General features: G+C 44.4%; 1 protein-coding gene and 1 long non-coding RNA gene across 3 annotated transcripts in view; one reads left to right on the top strand and one right to left on the bottom strand.

Annotated features, from left to right (window-relative positions):
- LOC142660910 (uncharacterized) overlaps positions 1 to 13,244 on the top strand; it is a 68,838-nt gene extending 55,594 nt beyond the window's left edge. For both annotated transcript variants that reach the window (XM_075837981.1, XM_075837980.1), the window contains exons 22-29: positions 441 to 592; positions 1,538 to 1,682; positions 2,556 to 2,699; positions 2,992 to 3,144; positions 5,563 to 5,660; positions 6,167 to 6,301; positions 9,706 to 9,817; positions 10,894 to 13,244. In XM_075837981.1, coding sequence (XP_075694096.1) covers positions 441 to 592; positions 1,538 to 1,682; positions 2,556 to 2,699; positions 2,992 to 3,144; positions 5,563 to 5,660; positions 6,167 to 6,301; positions 9,706 to 9,817; positions 10,894 to 11,052 — 1,098 coding nt within the window. In that variant the 3' untranslated portion in view covers positions 11,053 to 13,244. The remainder of the gene's footprint in view (positions 1 to 440; positions 593 to 1,537; positions 1,683 to 2,555; positions 2,700 to 2,991; positions 3,145 to 5,562; positions 5,661 to 6,166; positions 6,302 to 9,705; positions 9,818 to 10,893) is intronic.
- The window catches only part of LOC142660912 (uncharacterized), a 93,656-nt gene continuing 74,968 nt past the window's right edge, over positions 4,418 to 23,105 (bottom strand). The window contains exon 4 of the long non-coding RNA XR_012850584.1: positions 4,418 to 5,825. This is a non-coding gene — a long non-coding RNA (uncharacterized LOC142660912). The remainder of the gene's footprint in view (positions 5,826 to 23,105) is intronic.

The raw sequence follows: 23,105 nt of genomic DNA, 5'->3' as shown, positions 1-23,105 counted from the left end.
TCTGTCAACATTGATTTCCAACGTCTTTCATAATTATTTTGTTAAAAGTTTCTTTGAGGACTGATGGTATCTCTAGATGATAAACCTTTATGGAGTCCGTTACCGACAGTGGACATATAAAATGTGTATAGAATCGTCCTCTTATTTAGTGGTCCCCAACCAGTGGCTCTCCATCTGTTAGGATACGCGGCTGTCAGGCCATGCCGGGAGTTGCCGTTTCCCAACAGCTGGAGAGCCGCAGGTTGGAGACCACTACTCTAGTTCAATGAAAAGTCACGTCATGTATGGATGTTATTCTGGACATAGAAAGTCTCTATTCTTGTGGCAAGTATCTTCGTGCCCTGCAGACAGACGTCTGTTTATTCGTGATCGTTTGCATATTTTGTCTATTACAAGTGGGAAATGAGAACTTATATTTACTTATTGGGGCGCTTTGTTAGGTGACTGAACTGATCAACAATTTGGCATCGGAGTCCCTAAAACTAAGGACAAGGATTCAGGAGTTGGAGAGACTACTGCTGGAAGCCAAGACTGTGCAGGATAAAATGGAGAGAGAGATCACAGGCTACCGGAGCGAACTGTCTGAGCTGAGGTACATATTGGTTGTTCTATTTTTGCCCTGCCCCTATTCATTGACAGCTAGACATGAGGTGGCCATACATCCTAGATAGCTGTCAGACAATCACTCGTTCGGCCGACGGCTATTCTTCCTGACCTCTTGTACACCTGTACGCTCGGCTCTCCCCATGGGGAGAGGGGAACAAGCTGCTGCCAATCACCTCTGGCGGCGACTTCCCTCCCGTGAGAACAAAGGATCAGGCATGTTAAAATCCAAAATGCCTCATCCTCGTTCCCATCCTCCCCGTCATCTGTCGTCGGAGAAAAGTAAGGACACGCTCATACAAGTTCAGCTGGTCCCACTGAAATGAGGGCAGACGGCCGACATCCATATAAATGTATGGGCATCTTTAGATACAAAGATAACTTATCTTTTGCTACAATCAGTGCGATTTTCCATCAAAAGTAAAGATGGTAACTGCGAGGTGGTCAGGTGTAGGGACAGCATGCTTCATATCTTGGGATCACTTGAGAGCCACACAACCACCAAGTTTCGAGCTGTATACTGGTTTTTGTTCTCCTTGTGGTTTGCTGTAGACTGCAGCCTCACTCCCTCCAGACCAGAAACCTGTCTGACTGGGAAATATCCTACATTTTTGACAACGACCCCTCATAAACCTGACCCAGCAGGATGTACATGACCAGTTCTTATGGGGTGCTGGGCTTTATAGCAGTGAAGCTCACATTGGATCCTCCTCGGAGATCCTAATACCATATAGTGGGACCTGGCGGGTACCTGAAACCACTTTGAGAAATCCTGGTGTATCTACTTGCAGTAGGAATGAATACACGGTTATCGGAGTTGGTCCCCGCACTATAACTTTTTCCTTCCATATGAAGTGGATCAGAATCCGTGTATCTATTACGTTTTATTTTTCTTCTTCATTCTCCTTTTTCTTCACACTTTCTCTATGTCCAGGTCAGAAAAAAATGTCCTTGTGGCAGACACGCAAGCTCTTCATCATCAGTTCAGCACAATAATTGCAGAGAAGGACCGACAAATTGGAGGTCTGCAGAAAATCCAGGAAACTGCAAAGCGGAGTGATCCGTTGTATAGCGAGAAGGTAAGGATGTATGAAGGGCCCTTTAGATATGGATTTTTAATTTTAAGATATATGTTTAAACACTCCAGGCAAAACTTATACACTCAGTTATGCCTAGTGCAGGGCCTGAGGGGGCGGTGCATGACACAGATTCTCTTTTGTGTTCGTTGAATCCTTGTCATGCTCCGCCCCCTCAGGACGGCACTAGACATAACAGTGTATAAGTTTTGCCTGGAGTGTTGCTTTAAATGCGCTAAAATACACAATGCATTATTGATATGAAAAACTATTGGAACTTCGTTTTAAAACTTCTGACTCATTACATTTGGCAGCTCAAGTGTTGGTTCTCCTTAGGATGTCTGCTGAACATAGTCCATGGAAGCAGATCACGGGAGCTGATGGTATCACTGCCCCAAAGATCCCGGCAAACAACTGGTTTTGCCACGGGAAGTTGCCATCACCTTATTAGTTCCTGTGCAGGGGCTGCTGTATTACCTGCAGTCATTCGATTGGCTGCCAGAGCGAGCGCCTTTTAGCGACTCTCCGTTCTGACTCCTAGGGGGGTGTCCTGGGCAGGGGTGTTCCTTATGTCATCCACGTACCCTAAAAGGCCATCCCAGGCTTTAAATAGTGTTAGTCTTCGGCTAAATTCAGACGAGAAGTAGCTAACCTCTGACGTGAAAAAGTTAGAACCGTGCGTGACTCGTTGTCACGGATCCCCCATAGACTAGAGTCTATGGAGGGGTGCGTGACACGCAGGAAAATAGGACATGTCCTATTTTTTCACGGACCCTTCACACGCTCCGTTGAAACAATGGTCGTGTGAACGGCCATATTGAAATACATGACTCCGTGTGACGGCCGTCCGTAAACTGTTCTCCATTATTTGTTCAGGGCGTGGAGAGAATGGCTCTGGTGGGGAGTCCTGATGCCGCAGAGAAAGGAAATCTGGCTTTAGAAGATAAAGAACAGACAATACACCGATACCTTCATGAAATACGACAGAGAGACCTGATGATACAACAGTTGAATACTAAGGTTAGAGTGTTTTTTATACGTTGGTTCCAAGGCTGGAACAGTCCTGCCGTATGGGGCTTCAACTCTAGTGAATGGCATGACACATGCCCTATATGCATCATATATGCTGCGTGTCTTCCATAGAGAAGAGTGACAGAACTGACCAATCATTAGCAGCCGCCAGCATCTGGGATGTTATCGGAGCACAATAGCGCAGCAATTAGTAATCGTTCTTACCCCTTATCAGTCGGCGTCTTCCTTTACAATAGGATTTGCTGTATGTTAAGTGACATTGATTCTGTCTTCCCTGTAGGCAGTGGGATCTGTGGAGATGAATGCGGTTTTGTCTGCTCAGCTCAAGAGTGTATCTCAGGGATTGAAGGATACTCAGATCAGATACACGGACTTGCAAAATCAGTATTCCATGCTCCAGACAGACCTACAGATGACACGAGTCACTAACCAGGTGAGATCTTAATAAACGGTGTCTGTTCTCATGCAGCCGGTTTACACACATCTCTTCTGGACCATAGAAGGTGTACACATCCTTGGAGGTGGGGTCTGCATCTTCCTGGGATCCTCATCTTCAGGGGTTCCAAAGCTCCCAAGTGTTGTTGATGCTAAAACAATGGCTGGACTCTGATATTAGTGTGTGTGCATCGTTGTCACAGTCCCGCCATCTGTTTAACATCGAAATATGTGCATTGGTAACCCCTGAAGAGAAGAACTAAATTATGGGCACCATGGGCCACCTTACCCCATGGATCCACCGAGAACCTTTTAAGGAGTTGTACAGGATTAGAAAAACATGGCAGATTTCTGCCAAAAACAGCGCCACACCTGTCCACTGGTTGTGTGTGGCATTGCAGCTCAGCCCCATTCACTTCGATAGAGCTGAGATACTTGCAACCTATAGGTAGGTTTCATGCTGTTTCTAGAAGAAAGCATCCATGTTTTTCAAATCCTGTACAACCCCTTTAAGTGGCCGATGTTCTTGTTAATCTGGCGTGGAACTATTTTGTCCAATGCCAGATTTTCAGTATCCTCAGACCATCTGGTGCAAGACTAATGGACTCTAGTTTTGCTTTTTTTTTTTTTATGTAGACATATTTACGTATAATTGGATAACTATAATCCTAGTGTATATAAGCCAACCAGGAGATCTTTAGATCTTGTTCACACACAGTGCAGTTTTTTCTTTTTTTTTTTTTTTTTTGTCTGAGCCAATATCAATAATGAATCCTAAACAGAGTAAAAGTGACTTTTTTTTTTTTTAGATTTTATTTTTATTCTGGCAAAGAAAAACTACTTTGTGTGAAAACGGTCCAGAAAGTCCATGCTTTACGTGGACAGTCCATTGATTTTTTTGGGAATGTGTAATGCTCTGTTTCCCCTCTTGAGGCGCTGCAGGGGTACTAAACACTTGCTGCAGAGTTCTCCTACAAATACAGATAAATGCTTCACTACCCAGGAATGGGACACCTCTGTGATCACTGTTTATTTAGGGGGATTCTGAACAATTCTGTTTTGCTATGAGTGGACAGCCCCTGTTTTTTTTTTTCTTGTGTGCTTTCTTTAATATTGGTTGGTTGTAATTTTGAGCTTAAGGCCAGCATCACGCACGCAGTTTTTATAGCCAAAGCCAAAAGTGGATCCAAAATTAACATAAGCTATGAAGAAAAGACTGATACGTCTCCTTTTTATTTATTTAAAAAAAAAAAAAAAAATCTTATTCACATTTTTATTGGTTTTAATACAAACAGGTATAAAACACAGTGGAGGGAATGCCTCCGTACACTAGAAGGAAAATAACATACAAGGGCGAAGCCCAAACAGGAAAGTGCATCACATCCCATGACATATATATATATCAGCAGTATGAATAAACATAATAAATAGGAGCATTGCATAAGGATGAAACAGAGAGAGAACCGCTCAGTCCACTAGACAGGGGAAGGTAAAGAATAGAGAGAGGACGTAGATGGGCAAAGGAGGGATAAGGTGAGGCACAAGTCATGGGGAGCCTGGACTCCAGTTCCGGATTATCATGAGTAAAAAGGAGTAAGAGCAGCTATGCACATAGCAAAGGCATGGTCGGAGCAGCAAAAGCCCATGAAACTGCACGGAGCATCTCCTCGTGGTAAGTCTCATCGGAAGGGGGGGGGGGGGGGGTCGTGTCTCAAGTTACTACATAGGTGGAAGAAGAGAGGAACGTAATCCATTGAGACCATGTGGACGTGTATCTTGCAGAAGCAGCCGGGGAATGGGCCAGCAGGTGTTCCAGCCTCTGTATCAAGGCAACCTCCTGAAACCACTCGTCTAACATTGGGGGAGCTGCCGTTTTCCACCTGCGTGGGATTACCGATTTTTGCAGCTTGGAGGAGATGTCTATTTAGGGACGTCTCCTTTCTTTTTTTTTTTATCCAAAAACCTGAGCCAAAAAGTGAATCAAAATTGTGCGTGTGCGTGATACTAGCCTCAGGCTACATTAAGACGAGCGTAGCTGACCTTCGATGTGAAAACCTGCAGTTCTTCACGTCCGAGGTGAACCCGTGCGGGGCGCGTTATCACGGACTAGAGTCTATAGAGGAATGCGTGACACGAAGTAAAATAGGACATGTCCTATTTTTTTTCACGGACCCTTCACGCTGCGCTGAAACAAGTCGTGCGAACGCCCGTTGTCTTAACGCCAGTCACATGGACTACATATACGCTGGTCTGAACGAGCCCTTAAAGTGATCAAGGAATGGCTGCAACAAGCTGCTATAACTAATCTAAAGCTGTAGCGTTCTAGATAAATATGCAAGAACAATCTATTGATTTCCACTGGTATTGGTCCCTTTTTGTCTCCTGAATTGCTAACTCCTCTACCTGTTCCTTGCAGAATGACATCATGACCGAGGTTCCCCCCGGAGCTCCCCAGGAGAGGGCAAACGTTCTGGTGGAAATAGACAATGCCGAACTATCTGACCTGAGAAGGAGGTTTGTTAATGTTGCTGTATTCTCTCCAGAGACCCTTCCCCGTTTCCATAAAGAGAGCGCAATCTCTCCACCGTCCGTGAGAAAAATGATATTCTGTCAGAAGACTCCTAGTCCTTGTAGCACGGGTCCGGGCCGGCGTATAGAGCCGGGAGAGGTCGTCGTCCTCTGGGGAGATACAAAAAGAGATTTTTATTTAGACCTTCTGTAGCAGATAATGGCCATGTCCGAGCAGGAGGATTCTCTACAGATGTCAACACATAGGACAAGTCCTTTTTTTTTAATTTTTATTATCTATTTGAGACACCCATAGGATTTCCATACAGGATAGTATTGAATAGGCGATGTTCACGTCAATATGTGGATTGGTAACAACGGCAGGCATTTCGACTTATTGTTAGGAAACCAAAGCACAACAGTACGGTTGTTAGAAGTGATCGATACATTTCTTGGCGTGGTCATGAAATGGTTAAAGGCCCTGAATGAATGTATTTTTTTTTTCTATTTAGACTTGCAGAGGCCGAACTCCGTCATGATGCTACACAACAAGAGCTCTCCGTGGTGTCTGACAGGCTGGCGGAGGAAAAGGCCCAGAGAGAAGCTGCAGAGGAGGCGCTACAGCTCACCGAACAGCAGAATAAGAGGTTTGGGTTCTTTGTTTAGTATAAAACATTCAAAATTCTTGCCTGATATATGATAAACTCCGGCCGGATCTGCTGGTTAATACCAATATGGGAATGTATATATTTGCAATTAATATTTTATTGCTCCAATGCTTCGTCTTGATTTAAAATGTCCTGCCGTTCTGGGTCTACAGCTCCTATGTAGACCTAACTGCTTCCGGGCTCTGTACATAGCATTATGTGCCATAACATCCGGTGCCCGCAGGCCACAGGAGCGGCTGATCGGTGCGGGGTCCGGGTGTCGGACCCGCACCGAAGATATACTGATGACCTATCCGGTGGATAGGTCATCCGTTGTCAGAAGGTGGAAAACCCCTTTAATAAAGTGTTTCAGATTAAAGAATTGTGAATAGTGGGAAATCTGATTCTTCACCAGTACCCTATAAAATCATTCACTGACTACAGGCTGCTGTTTACAGTAGCCTGTATCCTGCTCATAGAGCGGTAGACACAGCATGTTGTTAAACGACCCATGTCTGCTGACCGAGAAGCCACAGGGACATGGATAAGCAGGACTATAGTAAGGGGTTTGGGGTCCCTGCCACTGATCTTATTTGTTATCAGATCACCCACTGACGTAACCCTAATCTGGAATTATTAACACAAGGTGGAGCTATGTTTTATATTAAATTGGTCACCTTACCCATCTAGTGATGCCCTGGTTCCCTTCTTTCCTCTTTTGGAGACGCGCCATCCATAATGACTAGTCGCATGACCGGATCATGCAGTAGGTCCAGTGATGTACACGTATAGTGCAGTCAGTAAGGATGGCCTGTCACTGGCAACTCCTGGTTTCCAGCAAGGTGGAGGACCTGGGCATAAGTAGCACAATTTACATTAAAAAGGTTGTCCCATGAAGACCACCCTGTCCATCTACAGGGATATAATATTGGTCAACTTACCTTGCACGCATCTCCGGCGGACTCCTATGGTAACAACGTTCCAAAAAACAAGGGCAGACCGGCACCATGTATCTCCTAAAACTCTTCTTCATTTACGTTCAATTAAAACTCCCATCATAGAACTGTGACCCCCACTCTGTAAGAGCAGCTCCGGTTCTGGCATATTAGAGTCTGAATGCCATATATTACTAGGTTTTCCCTGTAATGTTTGTCGGCTGCGGCTTCTTCCGGCAAAATAATGTGGAAGGAAGGGGATGGGGATGTCTTTAAGAAGCACTTTACATACATTTTTTTTTTCCATTTCCGGACTCCCAGCAGAGGGAGTATCAGGTCCTACATCTCAGGGAAAATGTATTTATTTTCCTTAAACCGATTGTGGTGGATTCCGGTATTGCATAAATATCTAATGTATGACTTCTGTAGGGAGAAACCGCCACTGTATAACAGTTTTAGGATCTCTCATTCACAAGTTATTGGTCCTATTGGCTGATTAATAGAGGTTCCGATCCTCAAAATCTGCAGTGAAAGAAAATGTGCGGTTTGAGTAGGGCAAAGTCTCTTATCTGCCTTCAGTTTATCTGCAATTCTCACCTGAGATGAAGACCAGAATAATCTAGGACAGGCCGGGTGTCGGGGACATGCTGTCTGACAATCCTATAAAAAGAACTGGTTGTTAGGCAGCGTGCCCCTAGTAACCAGCCTGTCCTAAATTACTGAAAGCTGGATATGAACTGTGATGACGTCAGAGGAGTGAAAAATAACATGACGGCAGTGCCAAACCTCAACTACAAGTCCGGGTTCCCACGTGGCATAAATGCTGCGGAATTTCCGCAATAGAATTCTGTGCGAAAATTCCGCAGCATTTACAGTATCCGCAAAGTGGATGAGATTTAAAATATCTCTTGGCCACGCAGCGGAAAAAAATGCAGCGTAAACGTTAATAACTTGAACTGCGTTGCGGAATTTAATTCTGCAGCGATTACACCGCAAAAAAACCAAAAACATACTTGCCCAGAACGCCCTCCTTCTTCCCGCAGTCCGGCCTCCTAACGTTGCATCCCATGTGACCACTGCAGCCAATCACAGGATGCAGCGTCACATGGCCTACAAAGACATCCCGGGAGGCTGGACTACACGCAGAAGAGTAAGTATGATCGTTTCGCTTTTCTCTGCTGCGGAAATTCCGTTCTAAAAACCGCACCACAATGTGGTGCTATTTTTTCGTATGGAATGTACTGCGAGTTCCAGGCCGGATAGGCTGTGTGATTTTTATGCAGCGTATCTGACCCGTGGGAACCCGGCCTAAGGCTACATGCACATGTTGCGGAATTTGGTGCAGAAAATATGTGTCCAAACCGCAGGTAAAATCTGCACCGAATAGTGCGTTATCTTTATGCGTTATATGCGGTTTTTACATTTTGGTGGATTTGTCGCACGAAAATACATGTGGGAAATCCGCACATAGTATGGATTGTGTGCATTTGGCCTAAGTGCATACACTCGAGCAGCATATTTGTTACAAACATTTCTGCAATCGTTCCATCTGAATGTGGTGAGTAACAATGCACATGCTGTAGAAGCCACCAAAGTCAGATGAATGGAACAGATTTTAAGTCGCATGAGATCTGTTGCGTGTAAATTTACCCTAATTCACACTCCATCATATCGATCATCAGAATGCAGAATGCAGGCTGCCATTTACTGCAGCTTGTACTCTGCCTATAGTGCTGGAGATATGGACTGTCATAAAACAGCGAGCTCACAGGAAAACCACTGGGAATCTGAATTCCTCATGGTTCCTTTCTTTTTTTTTTCTTTTTTTTAACCTGGGACACTAACCTATAAAAGTGCAGAGTCTGGTAATAATCCTGTATTATTTAGGGTGCTACTATATATTCAATTCACTGAGATCTAAATCTGAACAGACACCTATGCACCTGGGAGTATTTTAATATGATGGTCACATTTGTTAAATAGTCTACCAAAGTTTCCTTTACCTGCCTCATATTGACCGACTAGGACTACTGAAGAAGACTCTGCAGTGCCCATTTAGTGCTGCGTCCCTGTCACTGTTTTTCCCTGCACAGAGGTCGACCCAGTTATGCATGAAACCGCAGCCAGCTCCATTTACTTGAATAGGGCCGTGCTGCGGGTCCCTGCACAGTGGGTGGCCGGGGGTGACGCAGGGCTAAGTGGGCGCTGCAGACTCTTTACTCTCAGTATTGGTGGGGGTCCCTTTGGTCGAACCCCCATACCTATTATAAAGTGATGGAATTTCCTAGCAATACGCCATCAGTTTATAAGATGGGGGGGGGGGGGGGTACCCCTTTAAATGAGTACAAACATTCTATTATTCTGATTTTCTTCGCTCCTCGTGTAATCTATGTCTGCAAATGCCACCTAATTATCCAGAACTGGCACAGCCGTCCTCATTTACAAATGTGTTGTGTCTGTCTGTTTTAGGCTCGAAACAAAGTCATCTTCCAGAGACTACGAGTTCTCTCTCCAGATGGAGTCCGACGACGAACGGGAAGCCTTAATCATTGATCCTACTCAGAATATAACTCTGCGAACAGTAAATTCCTATTCGATGGCATACATTGCAAATATCAACATGGCCCCCTCCCCTTTATGGCGCTGCGTTTTGCCACCCAGGACAGAAGGGCCTGGTATTGGTTGCCCCCTTTACGCCCTTTCTAAGACCCTTGGGTTAATTCCACACCCCTCCTTTGCTAACCATGCAGTTCTTTTCTAGAAGGGGGAGTCCTGCACAGATTCTCACCACTTAAGGCTACGTTCACACGAGCTTGACAGATTTCCGCAAGTAGATGTAGTCTGTGTGCTTTGCATTATTGCATCTGTGCTTTGCGAGTGACGTGTGTTTTTCACGCACTCACAAAAGCACGTCTTTCAACAGAATTGATGCGCAATGTGCATCTGTGTGTGCTGTCCGTGATTTTCATGCAACCGTTGACTTCAATGGGCGTGTAGGTGCGTGAAATCTCCATGTGTGAATGGCTCCATTGAAGTCAATGGGTCCGTGTGCGGTGCGCGAATTGCACGCACAGCACACCGTCGAATTTTACGCTCGTCTGAATGAGCCCTTAGGCCCTTTTACATGCGCCAATTATCTGGCAAACGCGCATACATGTGAACTCTCGTTCCCGATCATTGTTTATGCTGCAAAAATTATCGTTTTCGGAAGCACATCTTCCTGTGTAAACATCAATGTGCTGCCGACATGATGGAAATGCACCGGGGGCGAACGATTGTGGTAACGAATGCTCCTTGTCAAACATTACCGATCATAGCTCCATGTGCAAGGAGCAAAATGGCGCCAAACGAGCTGTCGTGTTGAGTGGCGCTCGTTTACACGGCCCATGTATGAGGACCCTTAGTAGCAAAGGGGTTAGGACCAGCCAGGTCTGGGCCCCTTTCTCTCCATGGGCCCCTTAGCAGTCTCATGTTCTGCCTCTCTGCTACGTACGCCTTGTCTGTTCTATCGATACTAATTTCACTTCAGCCAGTCAATATCGGGAAACATTGGGCTACTGTAGCCACAATCTGAAGTCCTGAGCACATTACTGATTTATGGAGAAACCACAATCACTTGGTGACAATTAATTTTATTTTTTTTAACTTTTCTTGTAGATCAAGAGCTGTAACGTGTCTGTACGGAGGTGGCTGCATGGTCGAAGTCTTTACTGCTCGAAGTTGCTGACCTCCAGATCGAAATCTCGCTATTTGTTCCTCACCTACCTGTTAGGACTGCACGTCCTCATCTTAATGTGCCTGACTGGAGCGCTATAACACAGGAGAGGTTTCTGAGCAATGTACTACTCTGTTAACTCTTGTTACGCCAGACTTTCTTTGGAGAAAGAGAACAGGTTAGGAGCACGACAAATGACTGAGTCTTGAAACATGGAGCATATTGGACCTTGTCAATGGTTGGAAACATAAAAGTGGATGTGAGGGATATGGACGCAGCGGGGGAGGGGGAGGTGGTAGATGCTAGATATGCATGGTGTCATTGTGCAGCAGTCAGAAAGTGAGGTCCTCGGGGACCATGGAGACATCAACCTTGCAAACCACGCCATAGATATACGAATGTCCATCGCTCCCATGTATATAGCACTTAGGTCGGTCTATGTACTATCGCTTGAAAATCCTACTACTGAGAGTCCATAAAGAAGCCAGGCCGACCGAGACTTGAGAGATCCAGGGACACCCAGACATGTAATACCGGTAACGCTAAAAGGAAAATATAGATCGATAGCGGAGTGGTGATAGCCGGTAACAATGGCCGGGTTATCTGCAGATACTTTGCACTCGCCTTTTGACCAGTGTGAACTGATATGTATTAAATATATATTAAAAACCGTAATAATAATAATCTGATACAAGACGAATATCAGTTGGGCAGAGATCCAGGAAACGTTATCACGGTCTATCCCCTGATATGTTTACAGGCGCACAGTTAATGGCGTTTTATAAAAATAGAAAAAAAAACGTTTTTTTCTCAAACAGCGCCACTCTTGTTCTTGGGCTGAGTCTGGTATTGCAGCTCATGCCCAAGTGAATGGGGTTGAGCAACAACACTTGGCATAGCCTTTGGCCCAGAGTGGCGCTGTCTATGGGGGGTTAGGGGGGGTCAGGAGACATTTTAATTCACAAAACTTTTTTTTAAAGTAACACTCCACGCAAATTGAACAACATTTTGTTATCCAGTGCAGCCCCTGATGGCACAGAGCAGGCCACAGGGAACTAAAAAACGAGAGAATCTGTGTCATGCACCGTCCCCTGCGGCCCGGCACTGAGCATAACACAATGGGGGGGGAGATTTCTCAATTCTGTCTTAAAATTTGACAGGAGAAAACGAGAACAGACGCAAACTGCGCCAAATTTGTTACAGTAGCGCACACTGCATGGTAAATTTGGCGCCTCTCGTTAGACAATTTTTTTTCCTTTTCTTATGCCACCTCTTGGCGTATTTCACACCAGTATTTAGCATAAAAAAAAATTACGCATGACATTAATAAGTCTGGTGCATTTTGCTGCTGCCCCTTTTTTTAAAAAAAAAAAAAAAAAAAAACCTTTTCAAAACGGTCTATGAAGGTGTCGAGCGTCTAAAACACATGCCGTGTGCGCCACTTTTTGGGCGCAGTCTGTTACATAATTCTGGTGCATTTTGCTTAGTATATCTCTACCAGTGTATGCGTTTTGCCTGCAGTGTTTCTTTAAAGGGTAAACTTTTAACATAGTGACAGGTCAGAAGTTTTGATTGGTGGGGATTCGAGCACGGAGACCCCCACCGATAGCTAAAACGAAGCGGCAGAAGCGCTCAGGCGAGCCTTGTGCCGCTCAGTTTCGGATCGGCTTTCTTCGGAAAGCTGAACAAGTGGTGTTTTTGGCTCAATAGAAAGTCTATGAACCCGTACACCGCTCCCGAGGAAAGCCGATCAGAAACCAGCGCTTCTGCCGCTTCGTTTTAGCGATCGGTGGAGGTCCCCGTGCTGATCAAAACTTCTGACATGTCGTATGTCAAAAGTTTTTAAAAAGTTTTTTGTTTTCCTCTAAGATTCTTCCCGCACAGGAGATCACTGCTGAGTAGGACGCACTACTGACTTATATACAGGGTGAGAAGCACATTGCAGATATTACTCCATAATCTACGCTCACCCTCATTCTATTGCTGCTGCTGTGTGTGTATAATATATATATATACAGACCTGTCACTGCTATGTGTAACCTATACTGTATATTTTGGTCGTCATGTAAAATAAGTATATATGATATATTTGCTAAAAGAAGAAGAAAGTTCTTACTGTATATAACTTGCTGCTCCCAGATGATCTATTAAAAATCAAGACTTGAATTGCTGTAAATTGGGGTTCTTTTCTATAGAGATGTTATTTTATCAGTTTGGGCTATCTAGAATTGTTTTCCGCTTCTTGGTGTGTGGAAGGGAAGTTTTAAAGTGCAATAAATGAATGCAATACCGATTTGTTGTGTCGTCTTAAAATCCTATAATATCCAGTCAGTCAAGTTATTAGGCTCCATCTACGTGACCCGGAGCTAGCGTGCTGACCTATTGTACGAGCCGATGGCACCGAATTATGGCGTCCAAGCCGTGCCACAACTGTCTGTCTGAATTCTGAGGCATACGGAGGTACAGGAGGGTTCATAGACTTCTATGGGGGCCATATCAGGATTTTGTATAAGGCCCCATGCACACGAATAATTACGGGCCCATATACTTCTATTGGCCACGGGTACCTTCCTGTTTGCGTACGGGAAGGTGCCCGTGCCGTTGAAAAATATAGAACATGTCCTATTTCAGGCTGTAATTACGGCACCGGCAGGCCCATAGAAGTCTATGGGGCTCCCGTAATTATGGGTGGCTACGTGTGTGTGCACCTGTAATTACGGGAGCGTTGCTGGGCGACGTCAGGTTATTTAAATGTTTGAATAAAGAGAAACAGAAAATGGCGTCTGAGCGATCATGTGACATTTCCAGCCCCCTTTTTTTACGGGTCCGTAAATACGGGTGGAATACGGATGACAACTGACCCATGTTTACAGGCACGGGTCCGTATATACGGGTTAAAAACGTGTGACAATGGGCCTGTATTTACGGCCCGTATTTACGGGAGAGAAAAAATACGGTCGTGTGCATGGGGCCCAACTCAGAGGTTGTAAGCAGCCATAATACGCCCATGTGCTTGAGCCCTTAGAGATGTGTATATGGTATTCACACGTAGTATATGAAGTTGCAGGACTTTTGATAGAATGTGGTTGTAGGTCTACCTTTTTAAGACCTCTGCTTGCTTGTCAGTAAATAGACTCTTTTTTTTGCTTACATCCAGAGGTTTCAAAACCTTCCTGATTCTGTCCAAATGACACAGGTGCATGGCTTGTTACAGTGCATCAGAGCTCTGTCTTCTAAAGAGCTGCACACTTGTCAGAAAAACATGATTGGAATGTGTGATAAGCTTTTGGATGTAAACCAGAATGAAATCAAATTACAAACAGCAAGCAGAGATCTTGAAAGTGATGACAACTGGAATCATAGTATATTAAAAACTTGCAGAACTTTACAATATGCATAAAGCTATTAACTAAAACCCTTATAAGGCTGCAATCTGTATTGGCGAATCCTATGGCTATGGGAATTATTAGTCAAACTTCAGTGGTTGGCGCGTACAATCCTCTTATATCTACAATTTAAAGGGGTTCTCTAGTTCAAAGATCTTCTCAAATGCCCTATGAGGTTTCCTTATACTGGATGGTGGATCATCCCCATTTTTGATTGATTTCAATGGGTAACATGTAATGTTTCATAGAAAACAAGGACTCACCAGCTACTCCTGTCAGGGTAAAACTTCCTTTTCCCTGTTATTTCACACCGAATAACCACCTCTGAATGTTGGAATCTGAGGGCATGCGTGGAAAAAGTACACCAGACAGACAAATGTTGGTACACATCTTCCCTCAGTTAAGTAGGAAGTAAGAACTGAACTTTTTATTGAACAAAGAAAGAAACACAATCTCCTCCCTAGAGATGTGGGATGTGCTTAAGCCCCATTGGCTCCTCAGCTGTAAGTTCTTCTGTACACTCCTCTTGCATTCCAGGGGCGGTGTCTCCATAGGCGTGCCCCTGATACAGGTTCCATCTTGTTTCATTTACAAATCTTTGTGGAATATACTGATATAAAGCAATAATGTTTTTGAAAACAATATACATGGTAATGATCCCTGACACTCCAACAGTAGGACCCCCACAATGAGCATATGGTCTGGAGACCCTTCTAACAAAACCTCATTCAGCTATTTCTTCACTGAACTTAATTAAGAATGACCGTGCAGAGACTACTCCATCATAAGGACCAGGCACCCCCATTCTCTGGATTGTTGGAGGTCCTAAGATTGATTAGACTTTTATGCCATAAAGTGTGGAAACCCCTTTAAGCCACGTCACTTACAGGGAGTCTATCATCATTTTTGAGGCTCCCAAACTGCTAACCAGGCTAGTTCACTATAGGGGAAAGCAGTAGAAATATACCTCGATTCTATACCTGCCTCCTTGCATCAGTCTAAAGGCCATATTACACGGCCCAATGATCGTTGCCCTGTGTAATAAGGGCAATGATCGGCCGATTAACAAGCAAACGCTCGTTCATTGGCTGATCTGCTCTTTTATGCAGAATTGATAACAGGGAGCCGTGCGGCCGACACGATGAAAACGTATACGGACAAGCGATAGTAGTTCATAGCGCTCGTTCCCATACATAACCAATCATTGCTCCATGTGATGGGAACAAAAGAGTGCCGATGAATGAGCTGTCTCGTTTACACAGCCCACGACTGGCTGAGTAATAGTACCTTTAGTTGGATTCTGCCACGTGCCGTATGCAAATTAGGTTTCCAGTCCGCCAAACCGGGAAGTGTCCGTCCTCTAGAGCACCGACCACTCCCCTCGGTGGTTGACTGACTGCTCTACTTGTCTTCAGCATCATATGTGTAGTGCCATCGGTCAACTGCAAAGGAGAGGGTTTGGAGCTCAAGATGCCTCCACTTTATGCTCGGTGATGCTTGGACATACACATCGTACAGCCGGGATGAAGTGCGCGTGGAGTGTATGTAAGAAGGCATATTGTCATGATGTGTAATATACGGAGCCTGGAGGGTTGCGACAGATGCAGAATGGAAGCCGCCACACAAAATAAGTCAGATGAGGATTTAACCAACAGATGATGTGTTTTAACTCATTGAAGGAAATCCGGCTTCTACCGAAACAATCAAATAAGTACACAAAGCTTAAAGGGAACCAGTCACCAGCATAATTATCATCTAAGTCGGCTCCGAAACTTTAGTGTTCAGTTTTTTTTTTAGTGTTCACGCGCCATGTGCTGAGGAGCATAAGAGTCATATCTTCATTCCTCAAGCCTTTCCGAGTTAACCCCACCTCCTTACTTTTGATAGCCCCTCGCCTCCCCCCAGCACACGCAAAATCCCATGCTTGCGCATCGATGTTCTGGTGCGTGCGCACAATGGGACGCTATAGTGGCGCATGCGCAGTAACTAGATATGAGGCCCGGACGAAGCAGGGAAGTAGTAACAGTATTAGCAAAAAAAATGCTATAAAAGGAAGCCTAAACGGGATGTTTTCGATTTTGCAGCTAATCCCCATTCACGTTATCACCAGACACGGCCCATGGACAAGAATGGTGCCGTTTCTGAGGACAAAAAGCAGATCCCGGACAAACCCCCAAGATTATGACTAGTAACAGTATCTTGTGAGGGATCAAGACTCCCTGGTGACCTTGTTTCTTTGGTCAGTTCTGAAGACACAGGGATGTATACAGCAACTTTTCTGTAGTAGGGTATGTTCACACAGGGCAGGTAAAAGTACACAGCTATCCGCACTGGACGCCACAGGAATTTCCGTCCAAAATACTGCACGAAAAATTGTAGTGCCGTTTTTTGGCCAGAATGTCCGCTGCGGAAAACAGCACGTAAAAAAAAGTCTATACTTGCCCGTAGCCACGACGACGTGTCCCTCGGACGTCCTGCAGACCGGCCACCCTGGGATATTGTTTCATCACATGTGACTGCTGCAGCCTGTGATTGGCTGCAGCAGTCACATGGGCTGAAACTTCATCCCAGGGGGCCGGGCTGGATGCAGGAGCAGAGTGACCTGGGTAAGTGCAGGTTTAATGTTTCTTTCTGAGTTGGGATTTTTGGGAGGCGAAATTGCCGCTTTTCCGCTGCAAAAATCGCAACATCTGCTATTTATTGCGGGTTTTACCTCCCCATTTCAATGGGAACGACCCAAAACAGAAAACCAGTGCTTCCGCAACATCAGCGGACATGCTGCAGATTTTTTAAAAAGGCACCGCAGGTCAATCTATAAACAGTTTTTTGGCACGCTGTGTAGGAATGAGATTTGTTCGTCTCATCCACTCTGCTGCTACTGTATTACGCTGCGAATTTTCCGCAATGAAATCAGTTGTGGAAAATCCGCAGTATTTACCTATGTGTGGACTTAAGGGCCATGATGCTTTTCTGCAAAGTGCCACATTGAAACACCTTTCTGCTGTGACAGGGACCAGATCTGACAACTGCTGTGCACATTGGGAGGGGGTGGGGGCAGATTTACCACAAACAGCAGCTCAAACCTCTGGTGTTCACTTCAAGCAGCACAAATTTCAATTTCAGGCGGACTTGTCCTTTAATGCCATTCACCGTGCAATGACGTTTGTCAACGAGCCGACATGCTCAACCATCACAACATAAATGAGATCTCCGCTGTTACAAGTCTTCCCACCGATACCATATCCGCTGTGGGCTGTTCTGCGCTGAACTGTTGCCCTTTCCTTGATCATGTACATGAGAAATAAGAAGATGATGGCAAGGAACGTGTCAAAAGCAAACAGCAATGATCCTGTGGATGGGAGCGGAACGCAGAACTCTTCCGTCCGTGCAGGTTTTATTAGAAGTTTTGATATTTCATTTTGCATTTATCAAGAAAAAGTTCATCGTCCCATTATCACCATGCAGAAAACACATAACCTGAAGGGGATTGGCTTTAAATAACGGGTGCTTGGGCACACCAGAGGATCCAGGGGCATAACTATGGGGGTGCAGAGGTAGCCATCCTACCCGGGCCCTGGTGTCTGAGGGGGTCGAAATGGCCCCAATGCTAAATAAGAAGACACCGGTATTATAAATGGCGCATGGTAGGTACATGGTTGGGCCCAGAAGCTTCGGGTTACGACTCTGGTAGGATCCTCTAGTATTGTGTTGGATCAGTCCGACTCTGCATGGGGTAGAGTGCCACTTAACATTTTTAGGTGAAAGTTTGTAATAAAGATAATGTGGTAATTGGGTCCTTAAAATGACATCTCGGGGATCCCCACTGCAGGATTGTTCTGTGGACTGTTTGTAAACCTACCGCATACATTGAACCCTATGTATATACACACCGCAATTCTGCATAAACTTTTAAATAAATCAACACATTTTTTAATATATGATGTTTTTAAATTATTCACCATTTTCAAGATTTCTGCTTACTTTCAGAGGATGGAGACATTCAGGCTGAAAACTTGCTTTAATCAAATGCTACTCACAGCTACGGATTTGTTACAATGTAGCTAAAGTAATGAGCTAAACGCAGCAGCAGCACAAATCTCTCCCCTGTCCTGCTAATTTGCTACAATGTATCAGCGTAGGTAAGAGCTATTAGCCTGGAGTCCATGACCAGAGAGAGATTTGTGCTGCTGCGTATAGCTCAGAGGATTGCCTAGATTGATACATTGAAACAAATTTAAGCAAAGTTAGATACGACAGGTTTTCAGATCCTGAATGTTTCTATTCACTGACAGAATGCAGAGATCCTGTGTCATCTAGATTTGGTAAATGATAATATTAGGGGGCTTTTTAAGAGCTCAGACCTACACCAAATCCAAATCTAAGGGGAACAGTCATCAATATCAATAATGAACCTCTTCATTTCCGGATTGTACGTTTTTTTACTGCGTTTTCAGGACTACATCACATCTCATTAGCGTATAAAAAGTCCCATTGATATGCACAAGGTGACGTTCCAAAAGAAAGACACAGGCCGCACTGTGACCTATTCATTTGTTGGCCTTTGAAATTTCCTCTGACATGAAACCAATTGTCTAAATGCTGAATATCGGATTTCTCGGATTGGAAAATGTCAAACGGCGACACGATCAACGAGAAACAGTTTCCACATGGTCACAGGTTTCTCCGGCAGACATTTAAAGGTTGGAAAGGTCCTCAGTATTCAGCTGATAACAGAGACACCTGCCACACAGTGTAAACCGGCCATAGGACGCTGCTGGCGCTGGTATAACTGGAGTACAGATTGTCTCCTGCTATTATAGAATACATGTCTATGCTAAAGCGACCACAGACAGACTGAAGCGCGCCATATTGAGGGAGGGGATTGAGTGTTTCAGAGATTTTTCGACATGCTGGAAAAAGTTTGGGTCATGACGCCTTCCTGACATTTTGTTATAGAAGAAGGAACTGTTTGGCTGAACTGACAGAGGTTGTATCGCTCTCTCTCAGCAGATTCTATGTATACAGGATACATAAAAAGCAGTATCATAAAAAGTAAAAAAAAAAAAAATTAATAAAAAGGCAATTAAAAAAATAATTCTATTCAAAACGTGTACATGTCCTATAAGCTGGAGCCCAGGGTACATCATGCATGAGGGGAGAGGCAGCACTCTTTTTTCCCTTTGGTTGAGAGCCGATTGCGGCACAACAGTTGCCAGTTACACCATATGAGGGACATTTACTAATACTCGTACACTTGCTTTTAGATATGCCAGGTCAATGAAACACCCAGGGTCAGTTCACACGTTGCGTAAATACTGTGGATTTTCCACTACGGAATTAGTTGCAGAAAATCCGCAGCAAATACAGTAGCAGCAAAGTGGATGAGATAAAACAAATCTCATCCACAGGCTGCGTATATACTGCGCGAAAAAAGGGCTCAGAAATAGACCTGCGGTGCATCATGTCAGTTGTATTTGCCTAAACGCTGCTTATTTGTTGCGGATTTTCCCCATTGAATTCAATGGTAGGTAAAACCCACAAAAAAAAAAGCAGATGTGTTTGCGGCAGGTTCACAGCGAGTCCGCCGCAAGAAACGCAACTCAATAAAAATCTTATACTTACCCAGAAGTCTGTGTTTCTTCCTCCAGTCCGGCCTCCAGGGATGATGTTTCATCCCATGTGACCGCTGCAGCCAAACACAGGCTCTAGCAGCGGTCACATGGAATAAAAGTCATCCCAGGCGGCCGGCCTGAGTGACAACAGAGGGCCGGCCTCCTGGGATGACGCTTCATCTCACGTGACCGTCGCTGCAGCCAATGACAGGCTGCAGTCTCCTGGGATGAAACGTCATCCCAGGAGGCAGACCGGCTAAGTGCTGCAGTTTTGATGCAGCGGACATGTCGGGCGAAAAACGACACCACAGTTTGGTGTGTTTTTTTACCTAGCGTATCCGCGCCGTGTGAACTCAGCTCTATTGGGGAATACGGAGACACTATTGCGCCACAGCGGGCTGTATCAGTCATCGCTCAGCAATTCTTCTCTGAACAGAAAATTAAAAGAAATCTTCAATAAATCAATTGCACTTGGAAGTCTGCAAAAGTGGCAATGACTCCTAATAAATATGCCCCTTGTCACCAGTGTAGCCAGTTTCTCAATGCAATGAATTCTTAATTCTCCCCTAATGTGTGCAGTTCAATAAAATTGTACCCCGCTGCTAGGCGCAAGTTGCATTTAAGGGCCCGTTCACATCTACGTTGGAGAAGCCGTCAGGCACCACTGTCACAGATCCAGCTGAAAATACCGGACATAATAGCGGAATGCCTCAGGAACCCATTAAAATCAACAGGTTCTCTCGGGCGCTGATGGTGTTCGTTGGACAACGGAACTAGCGCTTTCGGCATTTTCGTTGTTCTACTTCTCTGACGGAGCAGCACAACAGAAACACCAATGCAGGTCTAAACTAGGCCTAATTACATCTGTAATTACGGACCCATTCATTTCTATGGCCGACAGACACCTTCCTGTATATTTACGGGAAGGTGTCCGGCCTGTAGAAAGCTTCCATACAAATAGGACATGTCCAATTTTTTTAATTTACGGACTGTGCTCCCATACTTTATAATGGGAGCACGGCTCGCAAATGCGGATGACCGTAGCCGCAATCACGGACCGGGATTACGGCTACGGTGTTATGCATGTGGCCTAACTTGTAGATCCTGAGCTCCAATGCAAAATCTGTAACAGCCCCCCCCCCCCCTCGAGTACTATGTGCCAAATATAATACTGGTTTGCTCTAATGTGACCGGGGTCTTTGGGCATAACCAGGGCCTGGGTTCAACTGCTACTTATACTATGATGTATCTACAGGTTTATATAAGCCAATAGCTGTATACATATTTGTTTTTACTGTATTGAAAAGCATGGCCAACTACTCTTTTCAATACATGTGGATCACTACGCGGTATAGCGAGTCAATAAGTGGCGAATGCAACAGTATACACAATTGCTCCATACAGCGGGGGTCATACATTCGGCGTATACCTTGGGAGATTTTCCTGGTGTATATGGGGGAACATGCACATTGGGTACTGTAAATATAGTTTTTCTTAAATTGCTGTAAAGCGCTTGGTTTAAAATCAACACCTCCCAAAATTAAGTGACCAGGGCAAGCTCAAGGGACGCTGGGAGATTTCAGCTCTGAATTCTGCAGAATTGTGAATGCAGCTCTGGAATATAATACAAGGTCAGGATCAGTACAGGATAAGTAATGTAATAGATTTACAAAGTCACCCAACTTTTTATGTAGACTACTATAGGAGTTTACTACATGTAAACTGTAAATTAATGCCCGACGTTGGACATACACAATAATGTTCTCCCTGAAGATATCCTAATTGCAATGCCAGCGGTCATCTTGGATTGTTCGGAGTTGCGTACATCATGATGGAATATATATACGTGCTATGTAAAGAATAGATTATAATAAACCGGAGTATATTGATTAGGTGTCACAGCCAATCTGCCCACTCTTTATAAACATTTATCTGTCCCTTTAACTAGTAAGTTACATAGCGGCGTTGGCTTACGGTTTGCGTTCCTCAGCGCGGGCACAACTAATTACATGGAATAGGACTCACATTCTGTTTATGTTATCAATAAGGAATATCTCAGTGGACTTAGATGAGAATGATGTTACAGAACTGGCTCTGCTACATGTTCCTACACAGCACTCTCCTTTTAACACCACAGGGGAAGCTCCGGTATTGATCATGAAAGATTAAACTATTTCTTACTACAATTACCAGCATATGTTGCTCCGTCTTTTCCACCCTCAGTGCCTGAATTATTAAGCAAGTTCTTCTGAAGTGCAAGGCATTTTCATTAGAAAGCAGAAGAGAAAAGCCTTATTATTTCCTCCTTTAACCCTTAACTATGCGCAGACAGCCGCTAGAAGACGAGAAGAATTTAGAACACAGAGTGGATATATCTTTATATTTGGCGCTGGGGAATTCTGGTCTGGCTGCTTGGAGTTGACAATTACTGTATATAAGTTTCCTATAAGGGGTTATCCAGGTTTTTAAAATTGATGTCCTACCCTTAGAATAGGCCATCAATATTAGATCGGTGGGGGTACCACTCTCGGGACCCCCACCAATCAGCTGTTTAAAGGAGCAGCGGCGCTCGTACGAGTGCCGCAGGTTTTTCATTGTAATGGTTTGTCTTCTCGTTCATACTTGCACGCGCCGTTACATTTGTAGTGGCTATGCAAGGTATTGCACCCGAGTCCCTTCAAACAGCTGATCAGCGGGGGTACTGATAGTCGGACCAACACTGATCTAAATATTAATGGCCTATCCGAAGGATAGGCTATCAATTTTAAAATCCCAGATAACCCCTTTCATGAAGTTCTTTTCATAGCTAATCTTAAAGTGAATGTCCACCGTTGAACACCATTTTTTTTTATATCTAAAATAGGTCCATAATTCCGTGCTTATTAATTTCTTAATATATCTTTATAGTGTTTTTCTGATACAAAATCCCAAAATGTTCTGCATAGCCATGAAGTTAAATGATAAAACTTTAGCTACCTGCAGCCACCACTAGGGGGAGCTTAGGAGCTTACTGCATACACATTAGACATGATAATAAAACAGTATGTTGTAAGCTCCCTCTAGTGGTGGCTGTAGGCAATTTTTTGACAGGCAGAAAAAAATATATATATTTTTAATTGCCAGCGTTTCTGGATGCTTTTTATTTAGCGTTTTTTG

The sequence above is a fragment of the Rhinoderma darwinii genome, chromosome 9 (assembly GCF_050947455.1).
Source record: "Rhinoderma darwinii isolate aRhiDar2 chromosome 9, aRhiDar2.hap1, whole genome shotgun sequence".
NCBI classification, from domain to species: domain Eukaryota; kingdom Metazoa; phylum Chordata; class Amphibia; order Anura; family Rhinodermatidae; genus Rhinoderma; species Rhinoderma darwinii.
This window is presented reverse-complemented; position numbering and strand designations above follow the sequence as displayed.